A 19424-nucleotide genomic window follows, 5' to 3' on the forward strand; every position below is an offset into this window, starting at 1 on the left:
GGGATTACAGGCACGCACCACCATGCCCAGCTAATGTTTTGTATTTTTAGGAGAGATGGGGTTTCACCATGTTGACCAGGATGGTCTTGATCTCTTGACCTTGTGATCCACCCGCCTCGGCCTCCCAAAGTGCTGGGATTACAGGCTTGTGCCACTGCACCTGGCAGTCTGGCATCTCTTGATACTTCCAAGAGGATTCTGATCCTGGCTGCAGACATTTTGGGTATGCTTGTGGTGGGATGAGGTGGGGAAATGTATAGCCAAGCAATAGTCCCCCCCATCCCCCTGATCAAGAGAGAAAGCATGGTGTGGTGGAGGAAGACTGCCTTCTGCTCTGCCGCTAACCAGATGTGTGTGTGCCACTGGGCCAATTCTTTACTTCTCTAAGGACTGTTTCCCCAACTCTTAAGTGAAGGTGATAATAGCCATCTAGCAGGGTTGTTTGGAGGAGTAGGAATGCAAAGTGCTCAGATCCTGGCACATGGGAGAGTCTTGTTAAAGAGAAGCAATTGCTATGAGGACTCCCAGAATTCAAATGTTGGCTAGTCTGCTCATGTTCCTTGGCTGAGGTTAGTGTCCTCATTAGCAGGAGACCTGTATCCCTGCTTCAGTCCTCCTTCTACACGGACACAGCTGCAGAGGGTGGAGATTAGAAGTCTGCCCTAGGCCTTTTGGAGGAAGCACAGTGGCCTGCAGAGCGGTCAGTTTCCAGCCTCTTCCAGGTGGCCAATGTTCAAGGATAGGCTGGGGCTATCCTGGGAGAGGCCGCATAACCTAGCCACGCTACCCAGGACTCACGTATACATGCGACAGCTTCCAAGCCCAGCACGGTTCATGGCATATAGTAATCATTAATTAAATATTCATTTAATGAGTGAATTAATGTATTTGGAATGGTGGCATCTCCTCCCTATGATCAGAATGTTCACTTTTATGGTTTGACTCTTGTCTCCTCAAAATTCATATGGTAAAGACCTAATTAAATACCTTAGAATGGGACCTTCTTTGGACATACGGTCTTTAGAGAGGTAACCATATTAAAATGAGATGATTAGGGTGAGCACTAATCCAATATGACTGGGTCTTTATTTCAAAAAAAAATAGGGAGACAGACACACATGCAAACAGATAGCATGCCATGTGAACATGAAGGCAGAGGTCAGGCTGATGCTTCTACAAGCCAAGGAATGCCAACGATTCCCAGCAACCACCAGAAGCCAGGAAAGAGACCTGAAGCAGATTCCCCCTCACAGTGCTCAGAAGAACCCACGCTGCTGACACCTTGAACTTGGAGTTCAGGCCTCCAAATACATTCAGGTTATTTAAGCCGCCTGTTTGTGGTTCTTTGCTAGGGCCACCCTAGGAAACTGATACATTCGCCTGCAGTGAAGAAGACCTCTGTTATGTTAGCTCCAAAATCCCTTTACCCTCCCTGAGTTTATCTTCCTGAGAAAATAATCAGTTTCCTTTCCTTTTCTGCTGGATTCCCGCCTACTCATGGCTCCTTAAGAAATGTTTTCTCTGGGCCTTCTTTTCCAGTGGGTGGCTCCTAACACCCTCCTCTTTGAGGTCCCATCAGGTCCTTGAAGCACAGGCTGGGGGAACAGATACGTGGCAGGCCAGACATCTCATGGGCTTTCCAATCCTCTGCATGTCTCCTGTTCCTGGGGTTGAGCAGGTGACACGTGCACAGACACCCAGAATGACAGCTGGAAATGGGAGCAGCTCACGAGGCCTCCCACGGGGGACAACATCATTATCACACCACGAGCTGGCTGAGAAGGAGCAGACGGTGAGTCCTGAGGGGGTCCTAACCTGAAGTTTATGTAAACTGTGAAATTCAATAGCCCGTACAACTTGTTCTACACGAAGCTGCCATAAAAGATGGATCCCCCGGGATGGGCCTGGTTGCCATGGAGAAGATGGGGTAAGCAGGGGTTAAGGAGGAACACAGCTGTTTATCTAACTATGTGTGAGCCCACTTATTTTTCTAAAGTAGAACTCCTCTGAGGTCATCTCATTTATTTCTCTGCCATCCCAGGCAGCACAGCATCCATTCCAGCTTCCACTTATTTCCAGGACTGGAAATTCTGCCATTATAGGCCATCATAGAATCCTTCTCTTTTCATCCTTCAAGAAGGATCTTTGTAGTAAGTGGCTTCTGTTTACTGCACAGAGTGACTGCACTGAGGAGGGCACCCATTCTGAACATGAAGGCTGGGGACAAGGAGGTCTGCATCAAAGGGTTCAGGCCTCATAGACATCCAATGATTCAGAGGTTTGGGGAAAATATTGATACCTGTGTGAAGGGATTAGTCAAGAAAGCTGAAGAAAAGAAAATGAGTTGACTGGGCACAGTGGCTCACGCCTGTAAACCTAGCACTTTGGGAGGCCGAGTCAGGCAGATCACCTGAGGTTGGGAGTTCGAGACCACTCTGGCCAACCTAGTGAAATCCCATCTCTACTAAAAATACAAAAATCAGCTGGGTGTGGTGGCACGTGCCTGTAGTCCCAGCTACGTGGGAGGCTGAGGCAAGAGAATCACTTGAACTCAGCAGGTGGAGGTTGCAGTGAGCCGAGATCACACCACTGCCCTTCAGCCTGGGCGACAAGGTAAGATTCTGTCAAAAAAAAAAAAAAAAAAAAAAAAAAGAAAGAAAAGAAAGAAAAAGAGTTGATTCTCCTTAAAGGTTACTTTTAGCAAATAACGCATTCTTGCCAAAAACATCATACAAATGAAGTCATGTCCTTCTCAGAGCATTCTGTTGAAAGGTACATGAGGAGGATTTTTCCCATTACTGGTTTTGTTTACTTTCATCAATTGGTTTGGGTGAGGTCTACTACGTTTCTTCACTGCCCAGCTACTACTGTTCTTGTTATAATTAATAAGTATCTTATGGGAAAGTGGCTTAAGGTTATGTAAATATCCTATTTCTCATCATAGTTTCATCTGCTAATTTTAGTGTTCATTGACCATTCTTTGCCTGAAACAATTATTACTGTGTACTTTGTCAAATGGTGATTTCTATTTTCATAGTTCCTTCTACATTTTTTAGTTGGAATTCTAGTGTAAAGAAGAGCTTCTTTTCTCCCCATTTATTTACTTAGAGACAGGGTCTTGGCCAGGCATGGTGGCCCACACCTGTAATGCCAGCACTTTGGGAGGCCGAGGTGGGTGGATCACTTGAGGACAGGAGTTTGAGACCAGCCTGGCCAACATGGCAAACCCCGTCTCTACTAAAAATACAAAAATTAGCCGAGCATGGTGGTGCATGCCTATTGTCCCAGCTACTCAGGAGGCTGAGACACGAGAGCTGTTTGAACCTGGGAGGCAGAGGTTGCAGTGAGCCAAGATCGCACCACTGCACCCCAGCCTGGGTGATGGAGAGAGACCTTGTGCCTGGGTGACGGAGAGACACCTTGTCTCAAAAAAAAAAAAAAAAAAAGTTAAAAAAGTGACAGGGTCTCACTCTGTCACCCAGGAGTGCAATGACATGATCATAGTTCACTGTAGCCTCAGGCTTCTGGACTCAAGCAATCCTCTCACCCCAGTCTCCCAAGTAGCTATCACTACCAGAATGCACCACTACGCCCAGTGAAATTTAAAATTATTATTATTATTTTTTAAAGATCAGGGTCCTGCCATGTTGCCCAGGCTAATCTTGAACTCCTGGCTTCAAGCGGCCCTCTCAGCTTCTGTCTCCCAAAGAACAGGAATTACAAGCATAAGCCACCGCTCCTGTCCCCCCATTATTTATTTACGTGTTTGTTTCTTTTTATCAGGAGGAACCAATGGATTCTTATTTTATTCTACTGGTGAAATCCACAGCTATCATTTTTTATGTTCTTGCTCAAATTGCCCAGATTTGGCCTCTGAGGTCCCCTTCAAGTTGCCTCAAGTGTCCTTTTGGTATGTACCATACAGGTTTTGTTGGTACTTCTTCCCAAAGAAATATATAACCTGAATTTAATCATGAGGAAGCATTAGACAAATCCAAATTAAGGATTTGCCTAGCATTCTACAAAACAGCTAGCATGTACTTCTCAACGGTATCAAGGTCATAAAAGACAGAAAAAGACTGAGGATTAAAGAACTAAGGAGACATGACAATAGAATGTCACATGGGATCCTGGATTGGATCCTAGACCAGAAAAGGACATCAGTGGGACAATTGGCAGAATGTTAATAAGGCATGTATATTAGATGGTATTATTATATCCATGCTAATTTCCTGATTTTGATAATTATACTGCGGTTATGTAAGATGTTAACTTTGGAAATCTGGGTGAAGGGTATATGAAAGTTCTTTGTACTATTTTTGTACCTTTTTATAAGTCTAAAATTATTTCAAGAATGAAAAGTTAAAGAAGGAGACAATGACTTTCACAGGGAAAGGAGGATGGGGTAGGGGTAGGAGAAAATGAAAAGAGAGAAAATATTGAAATGAAAGAAAATATTCCAGATAATCATGAATACAGCATTCCAGGCCTGCATACTCCCTCCCTAATGTCCGGTTCACAGCGATGTTCCCTGACTGGCTTGGGACACAGCATGGATTTGCCTCTCTCCAAAGATGCTCCTTCATTTCTCAACAGCTTCCACTTGAAAAACACCAGCAGGAGATCGGGGCCTCCGATGCCTGCTGATATGTTCACTGGGAAAAATCAATTACAGCCTAATTACCTCAGGGGGTTAATTAGCCTTATGCAGCTTGGGTGTCCTCTGTGAACAGAGCAGCCCGTCAGTCCCCGGTCAGCGGGCAGGGCAGCTGAGGCAGAGGTTTCCCAGCAAGAAGCTTGCCTTGGGGCTGGAAAGGGGCCCCAGCCAGCCGAGGAGTGGATGGTGCAGCTGCTGGGGCTGGCAGAGGCGGGCTGGCGGTGCTGATGGAAGCAAGTCTCTGCCTAATTTAAGCTCCCCCACGCCACGGGTGCCCACAGATGTAGAGACTGGCAACTGCAGCAGCAAGAATTACAGAACAGTGCAAGTTCTCAGGCCAGCAGTGGCCGGAAATCACTCGAATCAGGGGGAAGGCACGGAGCCCTGAGCAGCTCAGGAAGCTAGCTGTCTGAGGGCAGAGGCTGGGGCACTGCCAGCAGCCCCTGCAAACATTCTCTTCCAGAGACATAAAGACACAGGAGAAAGTCGGGAGGCACCATCCCTGGTCACAATCAAGAATAAAATGGGATTGAAGTAGCTCTGTCTTTGAAAGGCAGTGTCTGTGCTCTCCTAACTCCTCTCCACGAGGATGAATGAGGGCCTGAAAGCAGTCAGGCTCTCCCACAGACTTTCCCGGGACGTGCAGCCTTGGGGATGGATTGCATCTATCTGGTTTAGGAAAGATCCCTAAGGAAGACATTAAGGAAGAGGAAGTACCACTTCTTGTTTTATGTTACTTAGGCATATTGTAAAGAATTTAAAAATGGTTTTATAATTAAATATGAGTTCAAATACTGGCTGTATGAACTGGGGCATGTCACTCAATTTCTCTGAGCCTCATTTTCTTCAACTCTACAGTGAGGGAGAGAATACTTGCTTCCCATGGTTGTTGTGAGGATTAAATGTAATTTACGCACACTGAATAAATATTTGTCACCTCTTCAAATAACCCATCTGTAGGTCAGCAGCATCCATTCAATCTTGAGGGTTTCTTTTCTAAACTGATCTGGGGTTTTGATATGATCATAGACATGTTCTAGAAGTTTCCCAATATTCTGTGACATAGGTGAGGACCTGAGTTGCTTTCCTTGGCTGGCAGGGAAAATGAAGCAGGGAAAAGGATGGTGCAGCAGCTCAGGGAGGAGGCAGAAAAGGAGTAGCCCTTCCTCCTTTCCTAAACATGCAGACCACCGGGGTACCTGCCCGGCCCTTTATTCCCAGTCCCCATCAGGAAAGTGCAGTTAATTTCAAAGCATGAGTGACAGTTACAGACCAGGGAGCAGTGAAGGGGGAGCACAGAACACAACCAAAGTTAACTACAGCGACTCCTCTACCCGGCCACTCAAAATGTGAGCAATTGCGTTTTCATCCACATCATCTATTCATCTTCCTTCGAAATTTGCTATTTTGGAAACATCATTTTTTCCCCAGGATAATTAACTTCCTTTTCTTTCCATTAAAATGCATGAAAAAATTGGGACAGGGAGTAAATCCTGAGAAATGGCACGGTGGCTAATGTAGTGCCTGCCTTTACTCTCTTCTTCCGTTTTCAGCTTTGCAACTCCGAGCTAATTGCGGCTCCTGAAATCACATTTCTGCTGAGAAAAGCTAAACCTGTTTTCTGAAACGTTCACCCACCATGGAGCCAATTTCTCCTCCTCACTTGGCTCAGCCAGCCTGGCAGGGAGACTGGGCTGGCTCTGCCTCCCTTGTCGTGTGCACGTGCACACCAATGCGCTTGTACATTCATGCACAGGCATGAGGATGAGCTTCCATACACTTACCTCGTAGACCTAGATGGGGGCCGTCGAGACACAAACGAGAGATTTCCTCTCTATGCCAAGAACTTGTCTACAAAGGCTCAATTTGCACTCCTCTTCCACTGTCTTGGGGTCAGCTCTTGGCTGCCCCTTCCTGCTGTAGGAACTTGAATGACTTACCTCGGTGATTTGAGGGTTGGAGCACTTGACATTGTGGCTGGACCAGTCGAGCCAGGGGCTGGAGGGGCTGGTACAGTGCTGGTGGAGGGTGCACCTGCGCTCGCCGCTGCACCAGCCACACTCAAACTTCCGGTCGGCCTTGAGGCAGAGGCCGCAGCTCTCCCGCTGGGCTGCACACTTGTAGAGATGGACTGCAAAGAGAGCGGGCGGTCAACGATGAAACCAGAAAGGGCTGCTCACAATGCACTCTTGCAGGTGTGATAGAAACTCTTCCCCACCATGGATAACACATTGAGCATCATTATCATTGCAAGAGTGTCTGATGGGGAAATAATAAATTGAGCCTCTTATCAGTCACTTAAGGGCATTAGGAAAAATAATATGATTTAAGAATTCTGACTCTAGATTGAATCAGATTACGGCTTTAACTGTGGCTTCACTACTTCCTAGCAATGTGACCAAGGATTTCACCTCCCTGAACCTCACTTACCTAATCTCTAACATGAAGATAATCATTGTTTTTTTGTGAGGTTGGAATAAGGTACTGTATATTAAGTGCTTAGCACAGTGCCTGTAACACATCTGATGCCCTGTGCATGTTTATTATCTTTTCTTTGAAGACGTGCTATATTCCTATGCTGCCATCTCTCTTATTCTCACACTCTCACATATGGTCCTTGTACAGGACTGAAGGGCTGCTTTCCACCATTGCAGGTAAAATGAGGCTCAGAGAGAGACAATGACTCTTGGAGCTTAGTAAGATCAGTGACCCAAACTGGAATCTTCAAACTCCAACTCGCTGTGCTGCTAAAGGGTAGGTCCTGAGAACAGAGGAATCCTGTCTGGTGAACTGGAAATTGCATGGGTTTGGGAGAGGAGTCAGCTTGGGGTTAAAGAAAGGCCAGGTGGCTAGCAGTAGGGGAACATTGCTGATTAAAAAAAAAAAAAAAGAGGGTGACACAGTCCTGTTCACTGACCTTGTGGATGGAGAATATGTCCCCAGAGAGGGCAAACTGGCTACCCAAATGGTAACATTTGGAGTGTGCAAACTCTTTGTCTTTGCTTTTGTCTCCTGCTGACTTAAAAGTCCTAATATAGCCAGCAAGTCAGTGGAACTGGGCTTCAGGTTCAGGAACCTGGTCTTAGCTCCTTGCTTGCTGAGATTTCAAGTTACAAGTAGAATTCTTCAAAAGCAAAACACGTAAAAGTCATTTTTCCATCTTTTGGTCAAGCACATATAAGCTTTCAGGACCAGGTGGTATGCCATTGCTGGAAGTGAGACATGTGCCCCAGGGAAAGGGTAATTTTAAAATTCTTCCCATAGGTACTCATCCTGTTCCTCTGTTATGTCCAGTATTCTTTAGTCCCAGCTGCAGGGCCTTTATTTAAATACCTAATGCTTATCGCTTTTTAAGATAGAGGGCAGGAAACTGGAATCTTAAAATGAATGTGTACACACTGAGCATCTATAAATATGTACCACATGGTCCATACTCAAGCTCATTTGCTCCTCATGCTGACCCTGAGAAGAGGGCATCCTTCCCTCCACCTCACAGATAAGGACACTGGATGTAAAGAGGACTGGTCATTCATCTGCATTCACGCAGCTGTAAGGGAAAGAGCCAGCAGGTGGATCCCGCTTTGCTGGATTCTAGAGCCTGAGTCTTTAAACGGTATGGTCCCCTCCACCCAGTCCATTGGGCAGCCTGCAGTGACGCTCATGCTAGCGGGTGAAGGGGATATGAATGTGAAGACAACGCTGTCTGTGCAATCTTGGAGCTTCTTCAACATCGTGAAAGTCACAAGTAGAGTTTCTGATGCAACAGCTCAGATGTGGCTGCTCTCTAAGCTCCAGGTGCTAAGGCAACCTCTGGGATCTAAGCCCAGATCCCCACCAGGGAAAGTGTCTCCTATGTCTTAGCAGTGAGAAAGTTTGGCTTGGATATGAGGAGAAATAGAAAAAAAATAATCTTTCTGGCTCAGTTCCTTTCTCCCAGTCTAAGTAGCCTCGATTTTAACGGCAGCATTTGGGACAGAGAACTACAGCCCTAAAGATGCTGAAAAACTTGCAGCCTCTGCTATGGCCTGGCCCCCACCCCATTTCCATTGGCTGACTCCTTAGGTGGAAGCAGAGGCTTGTGACAACCCTAGCTACCTGAAATATGGTGAGACATGTGGCCGAGGGTGGGAGGAGGGGTTAAGGATGTATTCCAGGGGAAGGAGTTTAAATCCCGGCCCTAGTGGCAGATCCTCACCGTGATATGGCTCAGCCTACAGGCTCTGAAATTAGACTGCTTTGGTTCTAATCCCAGCTCTTACTATCTGACTTTTGGCCCATTTCTTAATCTTTTTGGGTCTCAGTTTCCTCATCTAGAAAATGAGAATAATAATAGTACATACCTCTCAGAGTTATTGTGATGCTTAAGGAAAATAATCTCTAATAAATTACTTAGTGAGTGCCTACCCATTGTGAGTGCCCATCATATTGGCATCACTTTCATCATTCTTGAGAGCAGGGTGGAATCTTGGTATTTGCTGCACTGAGGGTCAGGCCTACCTGGCACATGGGAGGAGCTCTTTGACATGGATTTATAGGATGATGAATAAGAACATGGAGCACCTCTCCTGCTTCAGCCAGTTCCCCTTCCTGAACTTCATTGCTCCAGATGTGAGCTGGAGTCTGCATGCTGCTCTCTCCCACCCACCTCAGGAACAGGAGAGCAGCCTTAAAAACCTTCTTTGTGCAGTGATCGTGACCAGGGCCAAGGACAGGGGAACAAAAGCCTGATTGGAAACAATATCTCCATTTCCAGGGAAACTGGCGGGACGTTCCTGCCTGCTGTTCTCCTAGGTCAGGCTCCACAGACACTTCAAAGCCTGCAGGAGCCAAAGAATAACGTGGATGGGCCAGCAGCCGCCCTGCGGATGCTCTGGTTGTAATAAAACAGGGCTCCCAACAGGACTCCTTTGATGGCTCCAAATGTTGCTTTAGGATCCTCTGAAGAGTTCCGCTGACAGAGGGAGTGTATTATTCATGGCACAGTGTCTGGCTGCTCTGATCCCTCCAGCCCCAGTCTTTCCCGGGGTCATGAAAAGATCAAACCTATACCCAGAAGTAGCCGCTTACCTTTCAGGTCCTGAGGGTTGTCAATGATGAAATTGCCATTCCACACCACGGCGAAGTCCACGGCCAGGTTGCTGATGTCCATGCCATCATACTGGTACTGTAGGGAGAGAGCAGAGGCACGGGGCTCACAGGGCTCTCCATCCCAGGGGTCGGGAATGCAGGGAAACCCTGCGTGCTGCTCAAATTATTCTTATGACACCCTTTTCCTGAATCCCAGTCACTAATGCCAAGAGAATCCCACCCAAGCCCCCTAGCTTGGCATTCAGTGCCCTGCATAATCAGATGCAAGCTGACTCCTCCAGCCTTCTCCTCCACTGCTCTCCTGCAGAAAGCTTTGAATCGACCTTTCTCCAAACACATCTTAAGCCCCTCTCTGTCTTCGTTGAGTTCCTGTCTTATTAGGAATGCAACCCTCTCCCTACAACCTCCATCCTTTTAACCCATCCATATTCTTCTAGCCCAGCTCAGTTCACTTTCCCCGGGAGTCCTCTCCCACAACCCCGCAGACCTACCCCAAACTGTCCATCCCCTGGTGTTGCTGCATTCTGTCTTGCACCAGCACTTTCCGGGATCTGCTGTGCCTCTTTTCATGTGTCTCTCTACAAAGTCCATATGTCTCCATAGGCAGAGCTAACGCCATCTTACTGCTCTGTAAGGCTGAGAGTCTCATGGAGCAGTCAGCCGGCCAAGCCCTGCGGTGGCCCTCTAGTTCCCCACGAGCCTTCCTTTAGCCAGCGGTCCACTAGGGAGGAGTGCCCACAGCTCTCCCCGCACAGATCTCATCAGCCCTGCCATTAAAGTCCTCCAGCTCTGGCCAGGAGTCTACGACTTTCTCTCTTGGGCTGATCCCACAGAAGACATTCAGTCCCTTCACAAACTTCAGAAATAACACCCCTGGGTGGCCAGCCCCGGCACCCTGTGAGGGAGACCTTGGGGCATCTCCCTGACCCCCCACTCTTCAGCTGTGGAGGGCATGTCACTGTCAGCCTCTTGCCCCACCCGCCCCTGCCCCCTGCCTCCCTTTGTTGTGTCCCGTTTCTTTCTCATCCTGCCTTCCCCTTGTGCTTGGCGGCCTTCCACCGATTACAAATTCTATCAAGCGCCTGTGACCTGAGAATCTGACAGCTCCCTGATAAGAGGCCCAGATTCCCTTTATCTCTCCCAGGCGAATTAGCTTCCCTCAACACCTTTGTCACTTCCTCCCCTCCTGCATCTGCAGCTGACCCCCCACAGTCAGAGACAGGGAGCTGGCAGATAAAAAGATCTTCTTGGGGTTAGTATTATAATTAAACACCTCATGCTCTCTGTCTGCCATTCAGGATTGGTTTAACCCTTGCTTCTCTTGAAATTCACGGTTTCCTCCTTCCCCTCCCCTCCGGCTCCCCTCCTCCCATCTCACTTCCTGCTCCTCTCTTTCCCGGCTTTCCCCTGCGGAGCACCCTCCTGGTATTCACTCCTTGAAAGGGGGACCAGGATGGGAACAGGGTGTGGGATGGAGCTGACTCCCTTTGGCTCAAGTTTCACTGAAGACAAAGGGTGCTCTTTCAACTTCAGAAAGGTCGGTGACGTGATTATTTCACATTGCACGCCTGTATCAAAACATCTTATGTAGCCCATACATGTATACGCCTACTGCATATCCACAAAAATAAAAAATTAAAAATTAAAAAAAAATCAACTTCAGAAGGGGCACAGAGATCTCAGTGTAAGCCATGAGGGTCCTTATGGAACTCTGTCTTTTCTGGCACCAGTCACCTGCTCTGCTCTGGTTGAGCGGCTGGGGTGCTGGCTGGCTCCTGCATCCCTGGGGATGTGGGCTCAGCCTGTGAACCTGGAAGGCTCCGGAAACCAGGGCTGGCCACACTGAGGCCCTAGCACGAGTGTAAGAGGAAGTGCTGCTCCAGGCAGGGCCTAGCCTGAGTTCTCTCTTGCTTTTCTGAGATGGAATCTTGCTCTGTCGCCAGGCTAGAGTGCGCTGGCGCAATCTCGGTTCACTTCAATCCCCGCCTCCTGGGTTCAAGTGATTCCCCTGCCTCAGCCTCCAGAGTAGCTGGGACTATAGGCGCCTGCCACCATACCTGGCTAATATTTTGTGTTTTAGTAGAGATAGGATTCCACCATGTTGGCCAGGATGGTCTCGATCTCCTGACCTTGTGATCTGCCTGCCTCGGCCTCCCAACATGCTGGGATTGTAGGCAGCCTGAGTTCTCTTACCGAGCTGTTCTGGCATTGAACGCTGGAGCTGTTGAAGCGCAGGGCGGGGACCCGGTGGATGGCCCCTTGTATGTTGAGAACGCACTCATAGCCTCGCTGGCCGGACTGTGGCTGGGGCAGGTTTCGAGCCTTAAGGGTAATCGGCTTTACTTCCCCAACTGGAATCAGGATCTCCTCCGTGGGCACCAGCTGGGGACAGTCCTGCGGGAACAAGTGAAGAGGCTCCATCTGTCCCCTGTTCATGCTGTCCTACCCCCTTGAGCCACGCAGGCCCATCTTGCATTAGGTGGGCTGCCCAAGAGCAGGACATTACTTCGTGTAAGGCCCGTGGACTCGGGCAGGGAAAACGGAATCACTCTTAGCTCCTGGGCTTTGATATTGTCACCCCCCCTCCAGTAAGTTGTCCGTATCTGCTGTGTGTGTGACAATTCAGGAATTAATTTTCAAGCACAGTGTGGCAGGCTGTGGATTTTATCTCCCGAGACACTGGATAAAAGAGCCTCCACATGTCCCTGTCCCCAACCTGGCACCCCTACCTCTGGGTTTCATCTCGTTTTCCAGCTCCAGATACTCGGCCCCTTGCATTGTCGATGCCTGGGGGCGTCCGTTATCAGCAGCTTCAGCTTCCCAGCTCCGACTGAGCTGGGCTTTCCAGGAGGTGGGTCAAGCCCTCCCAGCAATACTCTAAACATTTGCTCTGTTTCTTTGTTAATCTCATTTCATTACCAGGCCCCGTGTGAATGCCATGTTGCTTTGGAAAACAAAACCAAAACAAGAAAGTCTTGGTAGGGAGGGGCTTTGGAAAGGACCATGAGAGAGAGAGACAGTGAGAAAGAGAGATTGATTTTCTGGAGCTCCATGACTAGCCGGTGATTCTCCATCAGAGATCAAAGGGCCACCCCACTGTGCCAATCTCCTCTTTCTCCTTCTCTCCTAGGGAAGATGAGCCCAGTAGCCCTTGGCAGTGATGATGTGGGAACCACCTCCACAGGGAATCACCAGGGAAATTCTCACAGGAGGCTCCGCTTTCTCTGTCCCCTTCTCCTGGGCAGTGGTTCTTAGGAGGAACTCCTGGGAATGCCTAGGGTCTGCAGAGGGTGTTACTGGCATTGATGCCAGGGGCCAGGATTGCTGAACTTCCTGCAAGGTGTAGGATGTGTTCAATGACAAAAGCGTTGTCCTCCTAATGGCAAATGCAATCCCTGTTAAGAAGCCTTGTGCAATGCCGACACAGCCTCAGACAGGGAATCTCCTGTGGCTAACTATTGTCATGGTGTGGCTTGGCTGTTACCTCTTTTCTCTGAACCCCATTTGCAAGCCCGTTGGCATCTGGCCCCTGCTTACCTCCCTCTAACCTCTGTGGTTCTTGTACATAATAGTCCAGCCATACTGAATGTATGGTTAATTCTGAGATGGCATCTCTGTCACAGGATCTGCCTCTGGCCCTTTGAACATGCTTTTCTGTCTATCAGAAACACACTCCTGCCTCCTGCCCCCTGCTTCAGCTCCTCTTTAGTTGATTACCTCTTCTTTTACTTTTTTGGCTTTTTAAATAATCACCTTCTCTGAGAATGAATAATTGATTATCTCTTAATCAGCCTTCAAACTCAGACCGGCTGCTTCTTGCAAGGCTGTCCCTGACCCTGTCCCTGCACTGGCTTCAGGATGGGTTATGAATATTCACCCGTGATTGCTTTTGACCCACAGAATGACAGTTTCTTGATTTGCTTTCCTCACTGGGCTGTGAGCTTCTTGAGGATGAGGCTGCATCTTTCTCACCTCCATCTCTCCAGTCTCTCTGCCAGTGCTTGATATGTAATGGACACTTGGTCATTGCATGTGGGAGGGTAAACAGAAAATAAAATAAAGCAACCCGTGAAAAAGATCTTTTTTTTTTTTAGCTCCAACTTTGTAGATTCTTTAGAGATGAGGTAAAGCCTGCCTTCTGGACTTGAAGAGACTTAAGAAGGCATTTGATTCTCAAAAGTTGGAGTTGGAAATGGTCATAGGTTTTGGAGTCATGTGACTTCTAAAGTGGCATGTTCACATTTACTAAGGAATTCTGACAATTTACGGAGAGCCGGATCTGGAGGAAATTCTGCACAGAAACCTACCTAGGAGGGTCTGGATGCACCTGCAGGCTCACTGGTGTCATCCCTTGTCAGCTGGCCACCTGCATGTGAGGCATCCAGGCAGGCAGGGCCTCCACGAGAGAGATTCGTAAGGAAACCCCAGAACAGATGGGTCCCTGTTTAGGAACCAGCCACTCAAGCTGCCAACTCATACACTTGCTCTTTACTGCACTTTTACTTTCATTCCCTGCAGGCACTCTTGACAGACTCTTTCATATATTTATAGCCAAAAAAAAAAAAAAAAAAGATGAGCACCACTTTAGGGAAGCCCAGGCATCTCACGGAAAAGGAGATAACACTTCCTGTTGGCAGCTAAAAAATTTCCATCAAATCTAATGTTAGAATTTAAGTTAGAAATAAGGCTGAGGTATAATGATCTCTCTCTCTCTCTCTCTCTCTCTCTCTCATCTCTCTCTCTGTGTGTGTGTATGAGTGAGAGAGAGAGACAGACAGACAGACAGAGAGACAGAGACGGACAGAGAGAAAGAGAGAGGAGATTTTCCGATTCTGAACCAGCTGATGTATTGTAAATGATGAGCAGTTGTTTTTCATCTATAATGAGCTTAGACAACAAATTCAAATTACAGTAGCAAGATTTTAAAGATGTACTTTTGGAAGCATGATGTCTGGAGTTAGTAAAAAAGATTGTTGAATCCTTTTAACTTGAACCAAGAAAAGTATATTTTTATATAGATGTTCTGTGTAATACCTATATATAACACACATGTAACCTATATGTAACACACACACATACTTTCATCTTTTCAGCTGGGCTGAGTCCAGTCCAGCCCGGAGGTTGGAGAATCATGAGTAGACTTTGTGAGTAGTCTTATATATGAGGGTTATTTTTTGGCTGGGGGGAGGTTCTGGAATTTGGTCTGCTGGTTTGGACTTTTTAGAATGAAATTTAAGGATAACAATTAGGGTCTTCCCAAATGCTGAACTAGGCCCCAAGGTTGCCCTAGTAGAGAAAGATTGTCTTATGCTTTGTTTTTTTACTTGGCGATTGCTCTCAGATCAGACAGAATAGGATTTTTCCTTCTATTCTCTAAGGCAAAGGAAAGAAGTGGTTGGTGCCCCAGGTATGCTTTCTTCATCTTGGGAAACACAGGAAGATGCAGACCCTTCGGGTTGTGAGATGCTTCTGTGGAGTATATTCATGAAGGATCTGTGAATCTTGGGTGGAAAATCGCAGGGGAAAGGGCTGAAAGGGGGCGGAGGAGACTGGCATCCCATATAAAATTGCCAAGTTGTTGGAACTTCAATATCTCTGGGGCTTGAGGACAGTGAAGGGTTTAATCAGATACAATGAGGCCCCTTCCAACCTGTTTGCTTCTGTGGATACACACACACACACACACACAGACACACACACACATACACACACACAGGCAGGCACACACACACACACACACAGGCACACACACACACCACACACACACAGGCACACACACACACAGGCACACACACACATACACACACAGGCACACACATATACACACAGGCACACACATGTGTACATACACATACAGTACCTTTGCTATGAACAAGAAAGCAAATCATCCTAAGATGCTTTTCCTGCAGAATGTTAAGACTGTTGTTCACATTCCTGAAACACTGATTACTACTGCAGATCCACACAGTCTTCTGAGCGATCTTTTGGGTCATCTTCTTCCTCCTCTGTCTCCAGGCCAGCTGGAGCCAGGATCACCTCCTCAGCAGCAATCTTAGTTTAAACCAAGACTTAAACTTGTGGGACTATCCCAAGGGTGGGGGTAGGCTGAGGAAGAGGAAGCACAGCTGCAGGGAGGGCAGGGACCCTTATGTAGGAGCCCTTTGAGTCTTGGGCTCACATTGCCCACCTGTTCAGCCGCGCTCTGCCAGCTTTCTGTGCCGGGGACCCTTTAGCCCTCTGAAGCGACTTCTCCCATGTGGAAATGGCATTATCTTCACCCACTGGACTTCAAAGAGAGAGAGCAGCCAGCATCCTGGGAAGCTAATCGGATTTATTTGGTTCTATCTTTCCCCTGGGACAGGGCATGAAGAAGATATTTATGTATCTACATCTCACTAGGCCTGGTTTAGCCGTAGAGGGAGATGAGCTTTAAAAGCTGAGAGCCATACATCCTCCCATGCACACCCGCTTGCTAACACCATGTCACAGCCTGATCTGGCCCAGGGAGGCAGAGATGTGGGGGGCCCCGCTGGAGATCTGTTGTGCTCTGAGAGCTGGAAAGGTCTGACTCATTACCTTAAGAGAGCTTGACACATGGTTCAATTGAAAGTCAGTTTCCTCATCTATAAAATGGTGCCAATAATATCTGACAAACCTAGATTGCATGAAAGAGGAATATCAAAGTATGTTGTAAATGGTAATGTGCTGGATTAGCAATTGTCAATATTAATGCCTATTTCGTGTGTGTGTGTGCGCGTGCGCGCGCGTGTGTGTGTGAATACAGGAGCAGTGGATTTCAACTTATTCAAGGCCAGCTTGGAAAACTGTCTCTGAATCCTAATTTCTGCATTTATCTGATGATCACAGGAAAACTGTTTAGCTTGTTTAAGCCTCAGTCTATTCATTTATGATAGAATCTACTTCATAGAGTACTTAAGATTAAATTATATAAATACACATATATATGTACTACATAGATAATAAGCACTCAATAAACGTTAACTCCTAATATTTTTATTTTTGAATGGCATTCGCTGTAGCACATCTGTTCTTCATTGTCAAGCCTAAGCATGGAATTGGTCCATCAGCCTTCTGGAAAGATGTGGGCAGATTTATCTCATATGCTGTCTTTTTATCTGGAAATGGCACCACGGACCCATCTTCTATGGGCAGTTTCTCTGTCTGTGGAGATGGATTTGTACTGGCCCATCCATACCCTGAACCCTCATCACCAACAGCAGAGGACCAGGCTGAAGTCAGGCCAGAAGTGTGGCTGCAGCCATGGAAACAAGCAAGCTCCCTGACTTTCTGCACTGTACTCAGCTTTTTTGGATGCCTGAGTTCTCTGTAGTCTTGGGCAAAACCCCTAAGTTTTTAGCATTCTGGTTACTACAGATGTCAGCTATAAATTCTATGAAACTGCAGGGCTGTTGTGAGAATCAGTGAAAATGCCAAATGTCAGTGGTTCTCATTCTTCAGCCTCATCTGGGATGGGGCCCAAGAATTTGAATTTCTATGAGTTCCCAGGTGATGCTGACACTGCTGGTCCCTGGCAGGCACACTTTGAGAACTCCTGGCACATGTGAAGAAATTATAAATGTGTGATACATTAATGTTGCTATATTAATCAATGGAGCTAATCAGTTATATATTGTTTCTAGGAAGCAGACAGACATAAAATTTTGATTCAAAATTGGGAAGGGAGGCTTACTGGAATTCTAAAAGAGATATTCTAGGAACCCCTAAAGAGACTGCTAAGGGATTTCCAGTTAGCTGGAAATCCAGGTGATTCCAGTTCCCCAAACTGCATGAAAATATCAGCTGGGACTCCTGAGAGAGTAAAGGAAACCTTACCCAAGCTGGGCATGTGCATCTTTGCTGTTTCACAAATTTTCAGGCGTGGGGTTCTCCTGTAGCAGAACTTTGGACAGAAAATAGTGGGGCCTGGCTGCTGTTTGCTGAAAAGAACATGTGGCCGGCTGCGGTTAAGAACTAAAGCAGTATTTTAGGAAGCCCCGGAAGTGGCCCTAGCAACCTCACTGGGAATCTGCATCCTGTTTCCTGGGCGAAGTTGGGAGCTGGGTGGAGTCTGGGCTTCCCTCACAGCTCCCCTCCAGACAGCCAATCCCTGGGGCCATGCCAGGGGCCGAAGCACACGATCATAAGACAGCAGCCATCCACCATTCCTACGTATTAATTTAATGCCGAGTTGCAGGGAGGCAACAGCTTCTTTCGGCCCAGCTCTGGAATGTTGCAATCTCTCATCCGTGGCTGAGAGGGAGCTGTATTTCAGTGACTTCTGAACGGTGTGAGGAAGGCTGAGCCTGCTTTCCATTAGCTGCAGGGGCTCAGCTCTCTGGCCTCCACACACACCCCGGCAGAGTTTATTTATCCTGCTTTGAGTGATGCTCGGTGCCCTTGCTCCAGCTGCAGGTCACTTTCAGGCTTGGCTTTGGGTTTCTTTCGGCCTGAGGTGGGTAGCCTCAGGAGAAAGTGGAGCAACTGCTCTTTCTTGTCTAGATCTGTACTTCACCCAGTCTCTCTGTGTCCTGGGGGCCACCTCAATCCATTTTAAGGAACTTTCAAAGTGGCCCGTGTCAAGGTTAGTTTCTGAGGCTGTGTTTCATACTCTCTCACTGCTCAGCCTTCACCCCTGCCCAGGTCTCCCACGGCTCTGCTGTTCTTGGCAAGATCTGCCCTCTAAGCCATTCTTCCATTGGTTCCCAAGCTGTGGTGCCCACTCCCACCCCTGCCTGCAGCTCTGCCCTTTTCTCTGAGTGAGAGGACTAGCCCCAAAGCAGTTGCATACCCCCCGCAGAATTCCAGGGCTGGAATTAATCTCCAGTGTCCAGGAAGGCTGGCATAGGGTTTTGAGGCCAGCTCCATCAAAGCATACCAACTGGCTGGAGGAAGATGCTTTTCTGAAAGGTTCTCAGGGCACTCGATGCCTGGTTTCCTCATGCTGAGGCACCCGTGGATGGGTCCGTCTGAAATGCCACCTGCGGCACCTATGTTTCTCCCTTTCAAGACAGGCAAATTCCATTTTTCTGACTGAATGTAACACCAGTTGTTTCAAAAACTAAGAAGAGTTCAAGGGTGTGTGTGTTTTGGGATACCTTGCGGAGTCTATTTTCTTACGTCTAGCCATGGAAGCAACAAGCACTGCTATGGAGATCAGAACACACTAGACTCCATTTCTTAAAATCTTAGATGAGTCGACTCGATTGCCATCAATGGGATTTAAATAGAGAGGTCATTGGCTCATCCATTCTTTCTTGCATGCATTCTACAAATATTTCTAAATAAGACATTGAAGATTTAAAGATAAGAGGTAGTCCTTGCCTTCAAGGAGCTTGCTGTCTAGTGCAAGAGGAAGATGTGTATAGAAAGGCTATCGTAGCATGTAAAAATGCTACATTGTCACTTATTGCCATTTTTGGATTTTCTAAAACATAGAGTAAGAGACAAACATGCGTATATGCACACGTGCATTTGCATGGCTACGTCAGGTCTCTATAGTTGTTCAAACCCAATTGGCCATCCTGGGGAATGAAAAGCATTCCATACAAGAAAGGGAGACTGGGTAACCAGGCTTCCCTGTCCTGAGACATGCTATGAATACGTAAGAAAGTCGACATCAGTGAATAATCATTGAATGGTATATCCATTAGGAAGATAA

The 19424-nt window shown here is 47.3% G+C and overlaps 1 protein-coding gene across 2 annotated transcripts in view; it reads right to left on the reverse strand.

Annotated features, from left to right (window-relative positions):
• Positions 1-19424, reverse strand: part of PLXNA2 (plexin A2) — a 219016-nt gene that overhangs the window by 48238 nt on the left and 151354 nt on the right. For both annotated transcript variants that reach the window (XM_032289097.1, XM_032289098.1), the window contains 3 exons: positions 11939-12139; positions 9725-9821; positions 6598-6788 (listed from right to left, as the gene is read on the reverse strand). In XM_032289097.1, the coding sequence (XP_032144988.1) occupies positions 6598-6788; positions 9725-9821; positions 11939-12139 (489 nt within the window). The remainder of the gene's footprint in view (positions 1-6597; positions 6789-9724; positions 9822-11938; positions 12140-19424) is intronic.

This window comes from Sapajus apella, unplaced genomic scaffold, assembly GCF_009761245.1.
Source record: "Sapajus apella isolate SASKATOON/1434 unplaced genomic scaffold, GSC_monkey_1.0 scaffold22, whole genome shotgun sequence".
NCBI lineage: Eukaryota > Metazoa > Chordata > Mammalia > Primates > Cebidae > Sapajus > Sapajus apella.